This window comes from Cryptomeria japonica, chromosome 7, assembly GCF_030272615.1.
Source record: "Cryptomeria japonica chromosome 7, Sugi_1.0, whole genome shotgun sequence".
NCBI lineage: Eukaryota > Viridiplantae > Streptophyta > Pinopsida > Cupressales > Cupressaceae > Cryptomeria > Cryptomeria japonica.
The window spans coordinates 398,428,481-398,443,815 of NC_081411.1; the positions used below are offsets into that span (position 1 = coordinate 398,428,481).

A 15,335-nucleotide genomic window follows, 5' to 3' on the forward strand; every position below is an offset into this window, starting at 1 on the left:
TCAAGCTCCAGATGTGACTACTCTTGATCTTTAGCTATTCTGACACGCCCTTCAAAAAGCTCTTCTTTCAGGCAAATTATTTGTCATTCGCTGGAAGGTTTCATAGTAGATTAGACAGTTTAACCTTAGGCATCTTGATAAACTAGGGTTTCTTAGAGTGAAATGTTATTTATCACATCAAGTCCAAAAAGATATTTACGAGCTGACAAATTTGGTTTTTCAGCGTGTAACTTTATCACCACAAATCTGACTAACTCTGTAATGGGCACTAGCCTCTATCAGCCCCCTTATGACAGAATTTTTAGAACTTAAACTAATTTTTCTGTCGACAATGTTTTGAAGACATCAGCTACTTTCCTAGTTGGGAAATACATGAGTTCAATTAATGTCATTTGACCTTGCTCTCTGATAAAAACAATGAATTCAACATGCTTTCTCGTGCATGGAAGCAAGAATATTTGCAAATTTTAACATGTTCTAGCTTTTGCTTGATCGTTGCTGACCTTGACTGATTGTGATGTAAGCAATAATCTTCATAAGCTACACAACCTCATGTGATGCCCTTGTTTTCTTCTTTATATTTTTTTTTTGGTTGGTGGTGTTGTGACCTTTTCACACATCGCCCCATTGCAAATGGGAACCCCTAGTTTTTGCTTTTTTAGAATTCTTAGTCGCCAATCTTTGAGAATTTGGAGCTAGATTTTCCAAGTGATCATCAAAGTCAATTAGGGAATCAATCATCAGAACAGTGTTTAGACACCATCAAAGTGCTTAGAAGGCCCGAAGGACGAAAAATGCAACTGCTTAGGGTCAATTTTGACAACTTCCTATTTTTGTGGGATTTTGTTTTTTTCGTTTTTTGCTTTTTTATTTTTAGCACTTAGGGACCAATCCGGGAAAAATTTCTGAAAACACATGAAGAATCTAGAGGATTCCTTGCCAACACATGGACAAGATGAAGATAAGATGTGAAGTTGCGCCAAGGGTAAAAATGGAAAGTTTCTTTTGAAATCTTTCGAAGGGGTTAAGTTGCCTTTTTAAGGAAGATGAGAATGCGACTAGGTTCAATGTATCCATAAAAAAATGTAAAGATGCTAAAATGATCAAACTTTTCAACCTTATATCAATTTCAAAGATCATTTTCATTCTTTCTCAAGTTCGATAGTGAAAGGTCTCTCTCTCCCAAGTTCAAGGATGGAAGATTTTTGAAGGCAACAAGTGGATTTTTGAAGCAAAGAAGGAATTGATCAAGAATTTTCAGAAGTGAAGGCATCTTTTCCAAGAAATTCAGTCAAAAGTATAAATTCAAAGTTTAAATCTGGGTTATTGACTGATTTCCTTCGTTCTTTTCTGTCTCAAACACTTATTTTCATAAATTTTATCAAGTGTTGAGCAGATTTCTTCCATATTACAATCTGTTTTTTTTCACAGTTTTCTTTATCTTATGACAGGTTGAAGGTCGAAATTTAGGACAAAAGAGTTTAAAACCAGGATTAAAATCTTAAAGTTTATTGAAAGTAATATTCATTTTTTTCCATGTCTTTTTCAAGTAGTAGATGACCACTCAGGTAGGGCTTTCGAGAAAGGTCCAAATGAAATTTGCAATTCAAGAAAAAAGGTTGGAGACACCTGAGTCCAAAATCACTTCAAAGTGGAAAAAGGTTAGAGACAACAACCTTGGTCATGTGGATTTCAAGGAATTTAGAAGAAGAATGTACGGGCATGATGGATATTTGCCCACACCAATTTCTCGATGAATGATGAGGAATGGCATAGTCCAGGCAGCTGGATTTCCACCAGCCATGGAATGCAGTGAGCTGATTGTTGAATGTGCAATACACTATAACATGCAAGAAAGGCAGATCATTGCACCTGACGGGAGAGTATTTGCTTACCTTGGAGAATTGGCTATCCAGGAGGCATTCGGGATTCCAAACTACAACCGAACCTCATTTAAAACCAAGGAGGAAACCACTAGGATCTATGAAGAACAACTTGAACCTAGTGCAACAAATATCAACAAACTATGGCTGGAGAAACCTAGGGCCACCTATAAAAAGATGCCAAAGAAGCTTCTTCACACTGATTTCAAGGAGGATTATGGGGACATTATTTTGCTACTGAATAGAGTAATGGGTAGCCCTTAGGGTGTGCCATTTGAGACTTGGATGCATCATTTTGTTGATGAGATTACTTTAGGGGTCAAAATGTTCAACTGGGCATCAACAATAACGGGGATGAACAATTGAGAAACTTGCAGAAAACAAAATCTTTCTACATGAGTTCTTACATTATTTACCCGTTGGCTAGAAATTATAGATACACAAGATTGATTTGCAAGGGTGTAGTAGGTAATGGCGAGAATGAATTCAAGGAATATGATTGTTACCCACAACTCTAAGCAAGAAAGCAATAGGATCCTCCAACATGGTATATGGTTCTTTAACAAGTTTGGGCTCTGCATGAAAGACCAGTCTTGGTTCTTCAATGTCAACAATTGAATCGTTAAAATTTGACCTTTTAACAAATTGAAAAATAAAAAAAATGCTATAGAGGCCAATATGTATGATTTAGAAGGATGGTCAAACATTGGCAATAGTCGAATTCTTCTACAAATTACAGCTGATGTTTGTAATGTCCCTAGTGGGGAAGTTATTTATTTGAAGTTTAAGACCTGCAAAAGAAAATTAGTGTTCCATAATATGCCAGATAAATAAATATACATGTCAATTATATAAGTAGTAAAACTATGTTATTCTACATATTTAATATTTAAATGCTCATTGATTAGTTACTAACTATACAAGATGAAAAACAGTCCTTAGATTGATCTTATCGGGATTGTCCCAACCCTCTATTGAGACTCTTTCTCAGTTAAGACAACCCCGGTAATATCTACCTAAGGTTTCTATAGGATCTCTATTAATGAATGAACTCATTAATGCACTCAAACCTGGCAGAGATCCCACCCCTGTCCAAGCTTCCCTATCTCTGACATATGCATATGTTTAACCTCTACAATATATATTGCCTCTAAGAGATTTTTTTAATGAATCTCCCTCTGAACTCTATTAAGTGTTTTAATGCATCAAGGAAATCATGCCTTCCCCGTTTTCCATGTTTCTCTGTAGCTTTCTGGGGATAGTGCGTACCTTCTACTCTTTCCCGTGGCCTAGACCCTGGGCGCCCGCACTAGATTCCCTGTAGTTCTCGGCAGTGCCCACGCGCAGCAACGGCTACACTCCTTCCTACTGGTTCGCTTATATGTGGAGATGCGCGCAAACCCTCACGCTGTGTGTGATCGCTCGCTGGTGGCATTCACTGGTTTTCCCTCTACCTTGCACTCCCGCACTCCCGTCCTTTTCTTTTTTTCCTCGCGTGTTCTTTCCAGGCGATAAATATTTCTTCTGCGGCTCTATTCCTTTGGACGCGACTTTTGGAAAATGACGCGATTTTGGGTGTTATTTGCCCTGTGTAATGTTCGCTTAATCTAATTTTATTATTTATGTTAATAGTTCGATGTATTAATGTATACGCTTCCTTCCTCATTGATTCATTTAACTTATATTTTAATGATTTTTTTCCTATTTATTATTTGTTACTAAATAAGCATGATTTATAATTTATTATTGATTTGATTTATAATAAGCATTATTATTTATCATTTAGTTTACTTACAAATATTTATGATAAATGATTTAGTATTTACATGATTTGTAATAATAATTATTCGTTTATTACTTATTATTAATAATCTATGATTAACGATTTATCATTTATTATTTATTTGATTTATAATAACACTTATTATTTATCATTTATTAATATAACAATTCATGTATAATGATTTATTATTTTAATTGATAATGATCAATGTGTCCTTGGTATATTTATTAATCGGGGGTCATTGCAATGTTATTGACCATGTGAAGTTTGTAAACATTGTATTGTTCATGTTTATCACAACCCTTCTTTTCAACTTGAATTAGTTCATTATGTTCTATGGATTTTAGCTTCATCAATAATATTTCATGTGTTTTTCATCACGATAATTGTTTTGTAGGCTCTGTTTTATGCTATTTCTTTTGCTTATTAGGTTACATGAAAAGCTTTCCCTGTGTTTTTTACATTCATTACATAATATTGATGTGTAGTTTAGACTTCTGTCAAGTCTTATGCTATCTATGAAGAAAGTTTGAGTTAGCTCTTATGCTTAATCTTTCCATTACCTATCTATTGCATTGTTAAAGAAGAATTACTTGGTTATCAATAATTATTTATCTTTAGTGCTATCTATGCTGTGATGCATGTTATAAGTTTGTGTTGTAGATTAATTCTAGGCAGTAGGATACCAATGTCAGGATAATGAAATATATGGTTTCTAAGATTTAGTAATGAATTTCATTGTCTATTTATATTTCATTCTTTATTTTTTAACTTGTCAAGTGAACACCTCAGTTATCTTTGTATGGTCTAACTACCTATCGTTTATAATACAGCTGTTGTTCAAATTGAATCGTACAGTGGATGTTGCTTCTAGGGGATACCTGTTCATTATTTCATTCTCAAAAACTTTGTCATTACATGAGGTACAAGTTTCTATTTCTTAAGTTCTCAAATTTATTACTGGTTACAATAGTGAATGTCATATTAAAGATTGGAAAATTTATTGAATAATCGTTTACACTTTGGTTTGATTCTATAGTTCAGATGCATAATTAACTTTTAGTAGCGTACTTTAGAGTTCAGGATTTATCTGATCTTTGTCTGTTCTTGAAATTGTCAAATTGTTGTGACAGCGCAACTTACCATTTTGTTTGCGGGAAGTATGGGTGATTACTGCATGCTTATCTTTAATCAAGGCCACTATGAGCAAATTTGACTCTCGGTTGGTGACTCCTGATACTGAGAAAGAATTCTATAGGGTGCAGGGTGATCTGCATTCTCTTAGCCGTGTTAAGGTACATTTGTCGAGATATTACATATTTTATATATTGAAAAATTTCCTGCTATGTCTGTTGTTGTTCTTTTTATTTTTATGTATCTTCCTTAGCATAGATTTGGATTTAAGGAAGTGCATGCATGCCCAATAGTGATTCGTGAAACCACTACCAATGGAAGTAATTCAGCAATATACAGTTCAAGATTAATTATTTCTATAACTGATGCAAGAGCTATGATTAAAAGTGTTGAAAAGACGGAAAAATATGCAGGAAAGATGGCTCAAAAGACATGAAAGGAACACAAAGCACAAAATATTCACACAAGATGGTTTATCCTAGAAACCCAATTTGTAAGCTAAGCTTAAAGAAGCAAGATACAATTGAGCTACAATTCATTCTCAAGAAAGTACAAGGCCAATTGACTTTGGAATGTCTCCTTATACCTTCTACAATGACCATTTCTTTTTACTGTGCAATATCACTGTAATTTGAACTGCTGTAACATAAAATCATCTGTTATTAATATTTTTAGCAATTAGGATGTGAAGAGGCATTGGCGATTCTTTGTTTTCTTTTAAGAACCTGAATAGTAGGAGAAACAGCCAAACATATCAGTGTCTATTCATTTGCTTCAATTTTTCTTTCTTTATTTCCATTTTTAATTGCTCTCTTATTACATGAAAGCCCATATACTTTTGTCCATCTAGAACATATGCACAAGATATTTATATGTGCAATAATGACCATCAAGTCCATCAACAACTTCACTTCTTACATTTACTCTTCTAATCAACAATGATGCCATTGATGATTTGTTACAACCATCAGTGCTGAAAAATGTTCAAACATAAATTCTACATCCATGTTGACTGAGAACCAGTGTGGGGCAAGGGTGATGATCTCTACATTCTGAGTCTGAAAATACAATTATTCAAGGCATTATAGGATCATAGGCTGCTCTGAGTGGATCCTACCATCATGTCAAAGCCCTTGACTGTGATGTGATATCATAATGAGCATAAATAAATCCTTCAAACAGTGGTGGTAGAAGTTACAAAAGACTCTTTGCAAGTTACCCATCATGTCATACCAAGTGCCTCTTCATAGATATTAAAAATGAGACTAAGGAGAAGCTGAATATTGATTGCAATAGTTATAAATAGTAGCAAAAGTTTACTATAACTGCAATTGTGTCTTCTTAGAAATTAATCCATTAAGAGTTTATAGAAGAAAGAAGAGAACGCTCAAAATAATGTGCTACAACCCTTAGATATGTGCTGCTAGAGTGAAGACAATGTTGGATGATGATAACAGTGGTGGGGTGTAATATCCCTTTTGTTCAAAATTTTAATGTTTTGATTGAGGGATATTTTCTGACCTCTGATTTAATTGCTCTTTATTTTTTTTGATTTGATGTTTTTGGAATAGAAATATAATGCTAGAAATAAACCCTGAATTGCAATTTAACTATTTGATTTTAAAACAACAAATTTCACAGTTAAACCCTTACTTGCCAAAATTAAATTAATTAAATATATGCTTACCTGAATTGCCTAGAAATAGATAATATATTATTTGCTGATAATATTTACTGACCAGCTACAGACAATAATCACAATTCTGGAAAATGATGATCAACTTTGGGTATTCATGCCTAGACTGGTGAATTGCATACAATAAATTCAAACATCCAAGTGTGAGCATGTGGAAGCTAGAATGAGGGTGGCTGGCTGGGAGAAGATGAAACATCCCTTTGCAGCCCTGTTTGGTCCAAAATGTGCCCTAGGAAAGCCACGCACTTCCTCTTGAAATCCTCAAATTGGTACCGCTGAAAATTCCTATGATATTCCTCTTGTATTGTGTGCAATAACTATTTAAATCTGCCCTATAGAATGCTTTCAACTTGCAGATCAGTAATCCCTAAATATATTCTTGAATCCTCACAAATTTTGTGAAATTAAGCTCAATTGAAGCCTTTGAATGAAGCCTCCTAAAATCAATGCTCTTGGATGATGTTCTACGCATGCAAGAATTCGAACTCTTGGGAGTTTTCATTCCCATAAACTTGAAATTCTCCAATTGTAGCAAACCCTTGCTCACAATTTCTCCAATTCTTCAAAAGTAATCATAATAATGAATGAGAAATTGATTACTTTTTAGCTTTTTATACCTTCCTCAAAGGGCATGATTTTCTATGTGCCTTTCGAATCATCAAAAAGCACATTAAATATTTGCTTTTTGATATAACTTAACATCTCCATGATGGGTGCCCAAGTTAGCTAAATACATTGTCTATATTAAATTATTAAATGCCTTACATTTTAATGCCCCTATTAATAACCTTTCAATTTAATTTAATATTATTAAATCATTTAACTTTAATAATAATTAAATTAATCCTCCAATCATTAATATAAGCCAAAATAATAATCTTCTGATAATTCTATTAACTCTCGGAACATCACCAAGGCATGGCAGATCATCTAGATGCCTTACTGTAAATAGTAAGGTTGGACCCCATCATCCCGATGACTTACTAAAATAGTAAGTGTTTGTCAAACCCTCTGAAAGATCCCTAGAAGGCGATCCATGAACCAACTGGAGAATTGAAGTTGAGTCCGAGGCCAGTTCCCCCAAAATAGCATTTACTATAAATAGTAATATGCTAAACATAGGCCCAAATATTTAGGCTTTAAAATTGAAGGTGTTGCATGCTGGAGCTGAAAGGAGACTGAAGCCATGGCTAGCTGCCAAAAATGGTGGTTACTATAAATAGTAACTGCTAAAAATAGTAACTAAAAATAAGTCCTCCAATTGACTAATCGGTGTCTAAACTAACACTTACTAAAAATAATAACTTACTATAAATAGTTAGTGCTGGACAAGCCCAAAATCACCCCAGAAATTGTCATTCATCTCCACTAACCCGTTTGAAAACACTTGCAGCATCAATTACTCCGATCATGTTGGCACTAAGCTGGAGACAAGCACTAACTATACTACAAGAGGGCCTAAAAATATAATGTCCCCATTTTTCCAATGATCAGTTAAGAATCCTAGATTTGCTTGTTAGTCATCTCCGCAGGCAAATGATGGGGTTAGGAGATGTTTGGTTCACCAAGAGGAGCTATACTTAGCCAATTTTGGAGCTTGGTGGGAAATTATTCAATAAAGTTTATAATAAAAGCTTATAAAAGCTTATAAGACCGACCTGAGGGGGTGTTAAGGATACCAACAGGTACATAGGATGATAGAGTATCATCCCCATGCTGCTCTCGCATGACGAGGAAATGATCTAACTCTTTCCCAGCCTCATTTGTAGCAATGACATTAGTGGCTGATCCACTAAGTGTGTATTCAACGTGGTCACACATCTCTAAGGCGTGAGCATTTAATGGCTGCTCAACCAAAGATAACTCATGGGTCTCAAGATGCAAGTTATGTGTACCAATAAATTTTTCTAAATCATACCTCTTGTCTTATTCAAACATAATTGCATATTCTTCATGCTTGCTTACCTCAAGAAGCTCCTCCTTTGTATGCTCAACTTTAATATGCTCTTCCCTTGGAAGAATTAGAGATCTAAGGTGTGACTCCCCTTGCTTCTTTGCTTGATCTAGCTGGTTGCAACGTTCTTCGATTTCTTGCAAACGCTGTTTTGCTTGGGCAGCTAATAACCTTGCCTTTTTAGCTCTTTGCAACCATCTATCACACATGACCTGTGTCTTGTTCACCTTTTCCAAGGTCTGATATACAAAATCAGACTTGCCATGACTTGAATTTTTAACGCATAAATCATTTTTAACACCCAAATCTTGAGTGTCATTGCTAGGAATCTTCATACAACCCTCTTCCACATGTGGAATGGCTGTTACCTCATGATAGTGCAAAGAATTGTGACTGCTGCTACAAAAATCAGAACTGTTAGAGCTTGTATCCTTTGCACATTCCTCATCTTTGACACTTCAACTCGCGTGCCGACATTGGTAGATCCTTCCGCAACATTTTTGTCATTTACTAACACATCTACATCATGATTATGCTCAATAGTTTGGCTACAGTTGCAAAAATCAGAATTATTGTCATACCTTTGTGTCATGTTTTCAACATCTCCAAGGACTTCCTCCTTCCCTAATGCATCTTTTGTATTGGTAAAATCATTTGCATTAGCATGTGTTTTCCTTTCTTTTGCAAACAAAGGATCCAATATCTCTGGATGTTGTAGAAGCTTTGTTAGATTCTTATCATAGTTTTGAAAAGCCTACATGAGCTCTAGCATGAGATCCTGTATAGACTTCATTCTACCTATACTGAAACAATGCAAGAGTGTTGGCCACTCAAATGTCAACCGTGTGAGCTCAATGATTCCCAATTGAATCTCTACAAATTGATCCTAGTTTCCCTATAAACCGAATCTCTTGCGGGTATTAAACCTGTGATGCCCAAACTATTGGTGATGCATATGAAATCCCCTAACCCTCCAGGATGGCAGGATCAGAGCTTTGATACCACTGTGATGAACCCTTGCTGGTTCAATTCTTCAATCTGCTGTAATTTAATATTTTTTCTGTGTTTTTGATTATTAGAGATGGTCTTTCAGAATTAGACAGAAGTTGCAGAAGTGGTTTCTTTAATTTGCAAAAGGGGTCTCTTTAATTTGCAGAAGGGGTTTCTTTAAGTTGCAGAAGAATACATGAAATTAATCAGCTCAAACAAGAAATTGGGGAATTTAGAAGCATACCCGTAGGTCCTTAGCCAATTTATTGAAATTAAAAGATTCAAACCAACAACTTACAAAGTTCTGAGTTTTATTCTGAAAACAATTCAGATCTGCTCTTATTTAATAATAAGACGCCCAAACAGTAAGAAGATGGCGCCAATAAGTGAGCAAGCTGTGTGTTTGGGAAAGAGACCTTCAAACCATAGAAAATTATCAGCAATAACAGCAAATAGAAAACCTACAACAAATCTGCCTTGTAAGAAGCCAAATCTGCCCCAATTTGATTCAATTTGACTTCTGAATGAAGCCAAGCTGCAACAATTCGATTGATCTTTCACAATCTCAAAGCTATTGAATTCTAAAGAATGCACGCTCTCCAAAATAGGTCCAAACCCTAGCCGTCATAGCCAAGTGCTCAGAAGAAATGTCAAATGCTCAATATCCAATTAATGATGTCTAATTTCATCTTGGCCGCCTAAATACCCAAATGGTGTGATTTTAGCTTTTAGGGTTTTAAAAATAATAACTTGCTTTTAGGGTTCCCCACTTAACCCAAAAAGGGACACCCAACTTAGGAGATATTAAATTTTCACAAAAATAAATTTAAGTGATGCACTTTATGATTTTATTTTAATATTTCATTAAAACATTAATTGCCTGCGAGAACCATTTAAAAATTCATATCTCCCTCATTATCGCTTAGAAACTGAATCCGTTAGAAGCTGGGGCCACAGTTTGCCATGCTAGTGAAAATAGGACCATGTCCATTTTTAGCAGTTTTTCCCTAAAAAATAGGAAACCCTCATATGATGTCAGAAACTGATGAAACGAAGACCATAACTGAACTCAACACTGATCTAGAACAAATAGATTGACCACTCCTCAAGATACTGCATCAGTGACCCCCTTATCCATACCCTGTTAGCCTACAAGGGTCCAAAAATAAGCTAACTCCTCAAACTCTGATGCTCACGAAAACGGGGACATTACATTGGCATCTTACAAAAAATAGGGACATTGTTGTTGTGTAGGTAGGTCGGGTCCCTTCTAGGGCCGACCTAGTGCACAAAATGCCAAGTGGCCTATCGGCCTCGGCATTTGGATATCTCAGTTGTATGAGTTTAATTTGGGGCAAGCCCTATTTAGGCGAACCACTTGTCTATAACTTGTGATTAAGTTAAAAGTAACTGGTAACTAAGGGAGACTCATATGTAACTTGTAATATATAGGTATGACCCTATCCTTGTAGCCAAAAGTATATGGCCGACTTGAGGTCTATTAGGAAGTATTGATTCATATATATGCAAGGTCATGATTGCATCAATGACATGAATTCAAGAACATGAAGGACATGTAGTGTTCTCGGGGGTGACAATAAGAGCTTATCATCTATGGTTGGGAAGGCAACATATCTGATGTTTGCCTGTGGTTAATGAGCACTACCATTAAATCAACATGGTATCAGAGTGGGTTCCTTCTATAGAGCCTAACCACTTGAAGGTAGATCTTGTGCTTTTGAGGGAGTTCAATCAAAGTAATTTGCAGACTAAGAAATCTAAGTGCAGGCAAAGACGATTACTTGAAATTTGAGCTGCGATATACAGATGTGAGCATCGCGAATGCCCTGCAGCGAGTGATGATCGCAGAGGTGCCAACGATCGCCCTAGACTTGGTGGAAATTGAGAACAATTCGCCAGTACTCAATGACGAATTCATTACGCATAGGCTAGGCCTCATCCCGCTCACCTCCAAGCGCGCAATGGAGATGAGCTTCTCGTGCGACTGCGATCGGTGCGATGGCGACGTGCAGTGCAATGACTGCTCTGTTGAATTCACCCTCCTCGCCAAATGCGACGGTGACCAAATCCTCGATGTCACTAGCTTAGACCTCATGTCCTCTGATCAACAAGTCGTTCCCATTGATGTCGCCAACCGTGCTACTTGCGATTACGACCTGACCGAATGGAGGGGCATAATCATAGTTAAACTTTGACGTGGTTAGGAATTGAAGCTTCGTGCCATAGCTAGGAAGGGTATTGGCAAGGACCATGCCAAATTGTCGCCGACTGCAACGGTTACTTTCATGTACGAGACTGGTATTGAAATATCGAAATGCTGACGGCAAGTGGAGTCGCTATGGACATCTTTGTCCATTTCAACATTCTATATTCGAATTCTTCATTCGGGGAGGAGAACATGTTGTGGAGGATTCTCTCCGACGATCGTAACATTTTACTAGCAAAATCTGTGAGATGGGGGTGTCCTCTTGTTTTCGGCATTTTAGTGGTACTCCATCCAAAACTTGTTATCCCAATGGAGTACCGAATTGCTCTCAACTCCGGAATAGAGTATTGCTTGGCGCACCTAAAAATGTATGCGCCCCTAAAATTGAAGGACGCGAACAGTCGGGTGCTTGGATTTGCACCACACAGATTTGAAATGAGAGCGCAATTGAATTTGCCTCTGATCACGCCAACAAATCACTTGGGCACATGGTCTATCTTGCTTACAACCGGGGCATTTGGTATCTGAGAAGACAAAGATTGGAAGTGCACTGAGTGGAGCATTGGTGAGCACGCTTGAGGAACTTGCAGCCAACAATGTAGGGCTAGTGGCATATGAGGCTCCTACATATCAAGTGTTGCAACAGTCATAGGGACTTTGGTTGCTTATTTGGTGGTACCCATGCGATCTCTAGGTCAAGATTAGCTGGAAGATAGCAGCTGCTCTAATGAGCAGGCATATTGGTGGAGCTATTAATTATGTTGCAGTTTCAGAGGCTTTTGGTGTGTCTTCATCAGTGTCGACAGTAGGACTGGCTGTAGATAATTTGGTCTGTGCAATTTACTTCACAACACTTTTTGCACTGGCTTCTAGAATACCTCCTGAAATTTCAACAGCTGCCAATGGACGAATCAGAGATTGTATTCAAGGAAGGAAGATTGCTTGCATTTCTTCGCAAAGGAAGAATCAACATTCAGAGGGAGTCTGACATATTGTTAGAAGTAACCTTGGACGAGGAGGTTAGAATGTTGATATTTGCTTCAAAGGGAGCCTGATTTTTTCAGCTTCATAGGGAGCCTAATATTTCAGCTTCAGAGGGAGCTACAATGTCATGAAGATTTGGTTAATGCATTTTTCTTTGTATTGGAGAAATTTGAGGTGAGAGCCCTTGTTAATGAGTTCTTCTCTATGAGGGAGAAGTTCGAGGTGCAATCCCTTGTTAATGAGTTCATCTTTGTGAGGGATAAGTTCGAGGTGCAATCCCTTGTTAATGAGTTCTTCTCTATGAGGGAGAAGTTCAAGGTGTAATCCCTTGTTAATGAGTTCTTCTCTGTGAGGGAGAAGTTCGAGGTGCAATCCCTTGTTAATGCATTCTTCCCTAGGAGAAGTTTGAGGTGAAAGCCCTCGTTCCACCCTCTGCGAGTAGGCATGGTGGAGATGCATTCTTCTTTGGGAGAAGTCTGAGGTTAGAGCCCTCGTTCCACCCTCTGTGAGTAGGCATGGTGGTAATGCACCCTTCTCTAGGAGAAGGTTGAGGTGAAAGCCCTCTTCCACCCTCTACGATTAGGCATGGTGAGCCCACCCTCTGCGATTAGGTATGGTGGGTATCATGGAAGAAATTCCCTGATGTATTTGTTCACCCTCTGGGAGTAGCTATGGTGAACGTATTATTCATGGGAGTAGCCATGGTGGTAGTCACTATGTGACTTGGTTATTCAGAAGGAATCTTCCCTAGCTAAGAGGGAGTGTTGTTGTGTAGCTAGGTCGGATCCCTTCTAGGGCCGACCTAGTGCACAAAATGCCAAGTGGCTTGTCGGCCTTGGCATTTGGATATCTCAATTGTATGAGTCTAATTTGGGGCAGACCCTATTTAGGCGAACCACTTGTGTGTAACTTGTGATTAAGTTAAAAGTAACTTGTAACTAAGGGAGACTCATATGTAACTTGTAATATATAGGTCTGACCCTATCCTTGGCACCAAAAGTATATGGCCGACTTGAGGTCTATTAGGAAGTATGTTGGCGGCAATATTGTACACGGAAATAAAACTAGTTAATTAAGTTGTAATTGTGTTGGTTAGTTGGCAGCCGAGGGGTGGTAGTTGCGGTGCGACGGTTGGCGCTTGCACCCCCTCGGCATCTTTATATACTTCGGAATGTAACTTTTAAAGGGACAGTGATGAATGGAATAACATCTGATATATTGCATTTGATATCTATGGCATTATTATTCTGCATTACGTGTTTTATCTGTGTACTTTAAGTTATTCACCCGAGAGGGCAAACATTTGGCGCCGTTGCCTAGACGTACTGGGGAACGGAAGACGCGGATGGCACATGGACGCGATGGGCCTACCCGTCAGTGAGATGAACCCAGAGGCCGACTATGCTCACACGGAACAATCGGCGAAGGGGAAATGGAACCCTGTAATAATCCCGACACAATGTTGAGATAAATTGTGGCCGAAAGGAAAAATAATAAAAGTTTTTTTTTTAGTACATGGTGTGTGCTTGCTATGTACGGAAGTGATTTATGCCCAATATATTAAATAAAGATAGAAATAAAAAAGCAGAAACGGATGAGTGGGAGGCCGTGCAGAGGGCCTTGATTCTGGAGCAACAAGTAGAACGTAGACGGAGGCTGAGGCAACTTGCCGAAGGACGACCTGCCGAAGGGTGGCCCGAGGGGAACCAAGGAGGTGTCATGGAGGGTGTAGAAGCCGACGGAAATTTCTACGCGTCGCCAGAACACCGTGGGGTGCGGAGCCACGAAGAGTTTTTGGAGGAAACAAGGTTAAGGAGAGATCTAGTCGAAGAGACCCGGGATCGGTTCAGAAACTTATCCCTTACACCACAAAGTGAGGATCACCAAAGGGAGCCAGGAGTGGGCGCGGGTGACAACGAAGGGGAGGATAACCGTACGGTAGGTGCCACACTCGACAGGCAAAACACCATACCTCCAGTCACCATGCAGGACACACCACCGGCATCGGAGGGACCAGAGGGAGCGGCACAGGGGCACAGACACAGCCACAGCCATAGCCACCTCCAGGAAGACGACCCCCATCGATGGGGAGTAAATAGAAACTGTCGAAGTTCAATGGCGACGGGAAGGAAGATCTCGTCCGCCATTGTCGAACGTGCGAAACCATATGGTCAGTGAATGGTGTTACTGACCAAAACGAATGGGTAACACAGTTCCTAGCAACTTTAAGGGGAGTGGCCATAGATTGGTACTCAGACATGGATAAGGCCTAAGTCGGCACATGGCCCGACCTAAAGGAGGAGTTTGGGATAGAGTTCCACCTCCTGAGAGATGACAACGAAATAGTCACTAAGATCTATGGAACGAAGCAGAACAAGAACGAGACTGTCCGAGCCTATAGTCGGCGGCTGAAGGAACTATTGGGAAAAATGGAGAGTCAACCAGTAGATGGGTTGAAAAAGCGATGGTTCGTGGAGGGACTAAAGCATTCCCTCTGAAAGAAGATGAAAATCGTTCCACCTACATTGTACGAAGACGCATACAATAGAGTGATGGATCTCGAGAGATAGACCAAGACATCGAAGAAAAAGAAGAAGGAGGATAGCTCGTCCGAGGAGGATGACTCGTCACAGGAAAGCAGCAGTGACAGCGAGGCTGGGAAACAATTGCAAGCACTCCGGAAA

At 38.5% G+C, this 15,335-nt stretch overlaps 2 protein-coding genes across 2 annotated transcripts in view; both read left to right on the plus strand.

Annotated features, from left to right (window-relative positions):
- The window catches only part of LOC131062304 (trafficking protein particle complex II-specific subunit 130 homolog), a 206,542-nt gene that overhangs the window by 78,868 nt on the left and 112,339 nt on the right, over positions 1–15,335 (plus strand). Inside the window, exons 7-8 of the mRNA XM_057995932.2 lie at positions 4,500–4,589; positions 4,800–4,961. Of these exons, the coding sequence (XP_057851915.2) occupies positions 4,500–4,589; positions 4,800–4,961 (252 nt within the window). The remainder of the gene's footprint in view (positions 1–4,499; positions 4,590–4,799; positions 4,962–15,335) is intronic.
- LOC131062291 (DNA-directed RNA polymerases II, IV and V subunit 3-like) lies at positions 9,814–11,782 on the plus strand. The gene is given in 2 exon segments (XM_057995917.2): positions 9,814–9,919; positions 11,229–11,782. Coding segments are annotated over 2 exon segments (660 nt in total).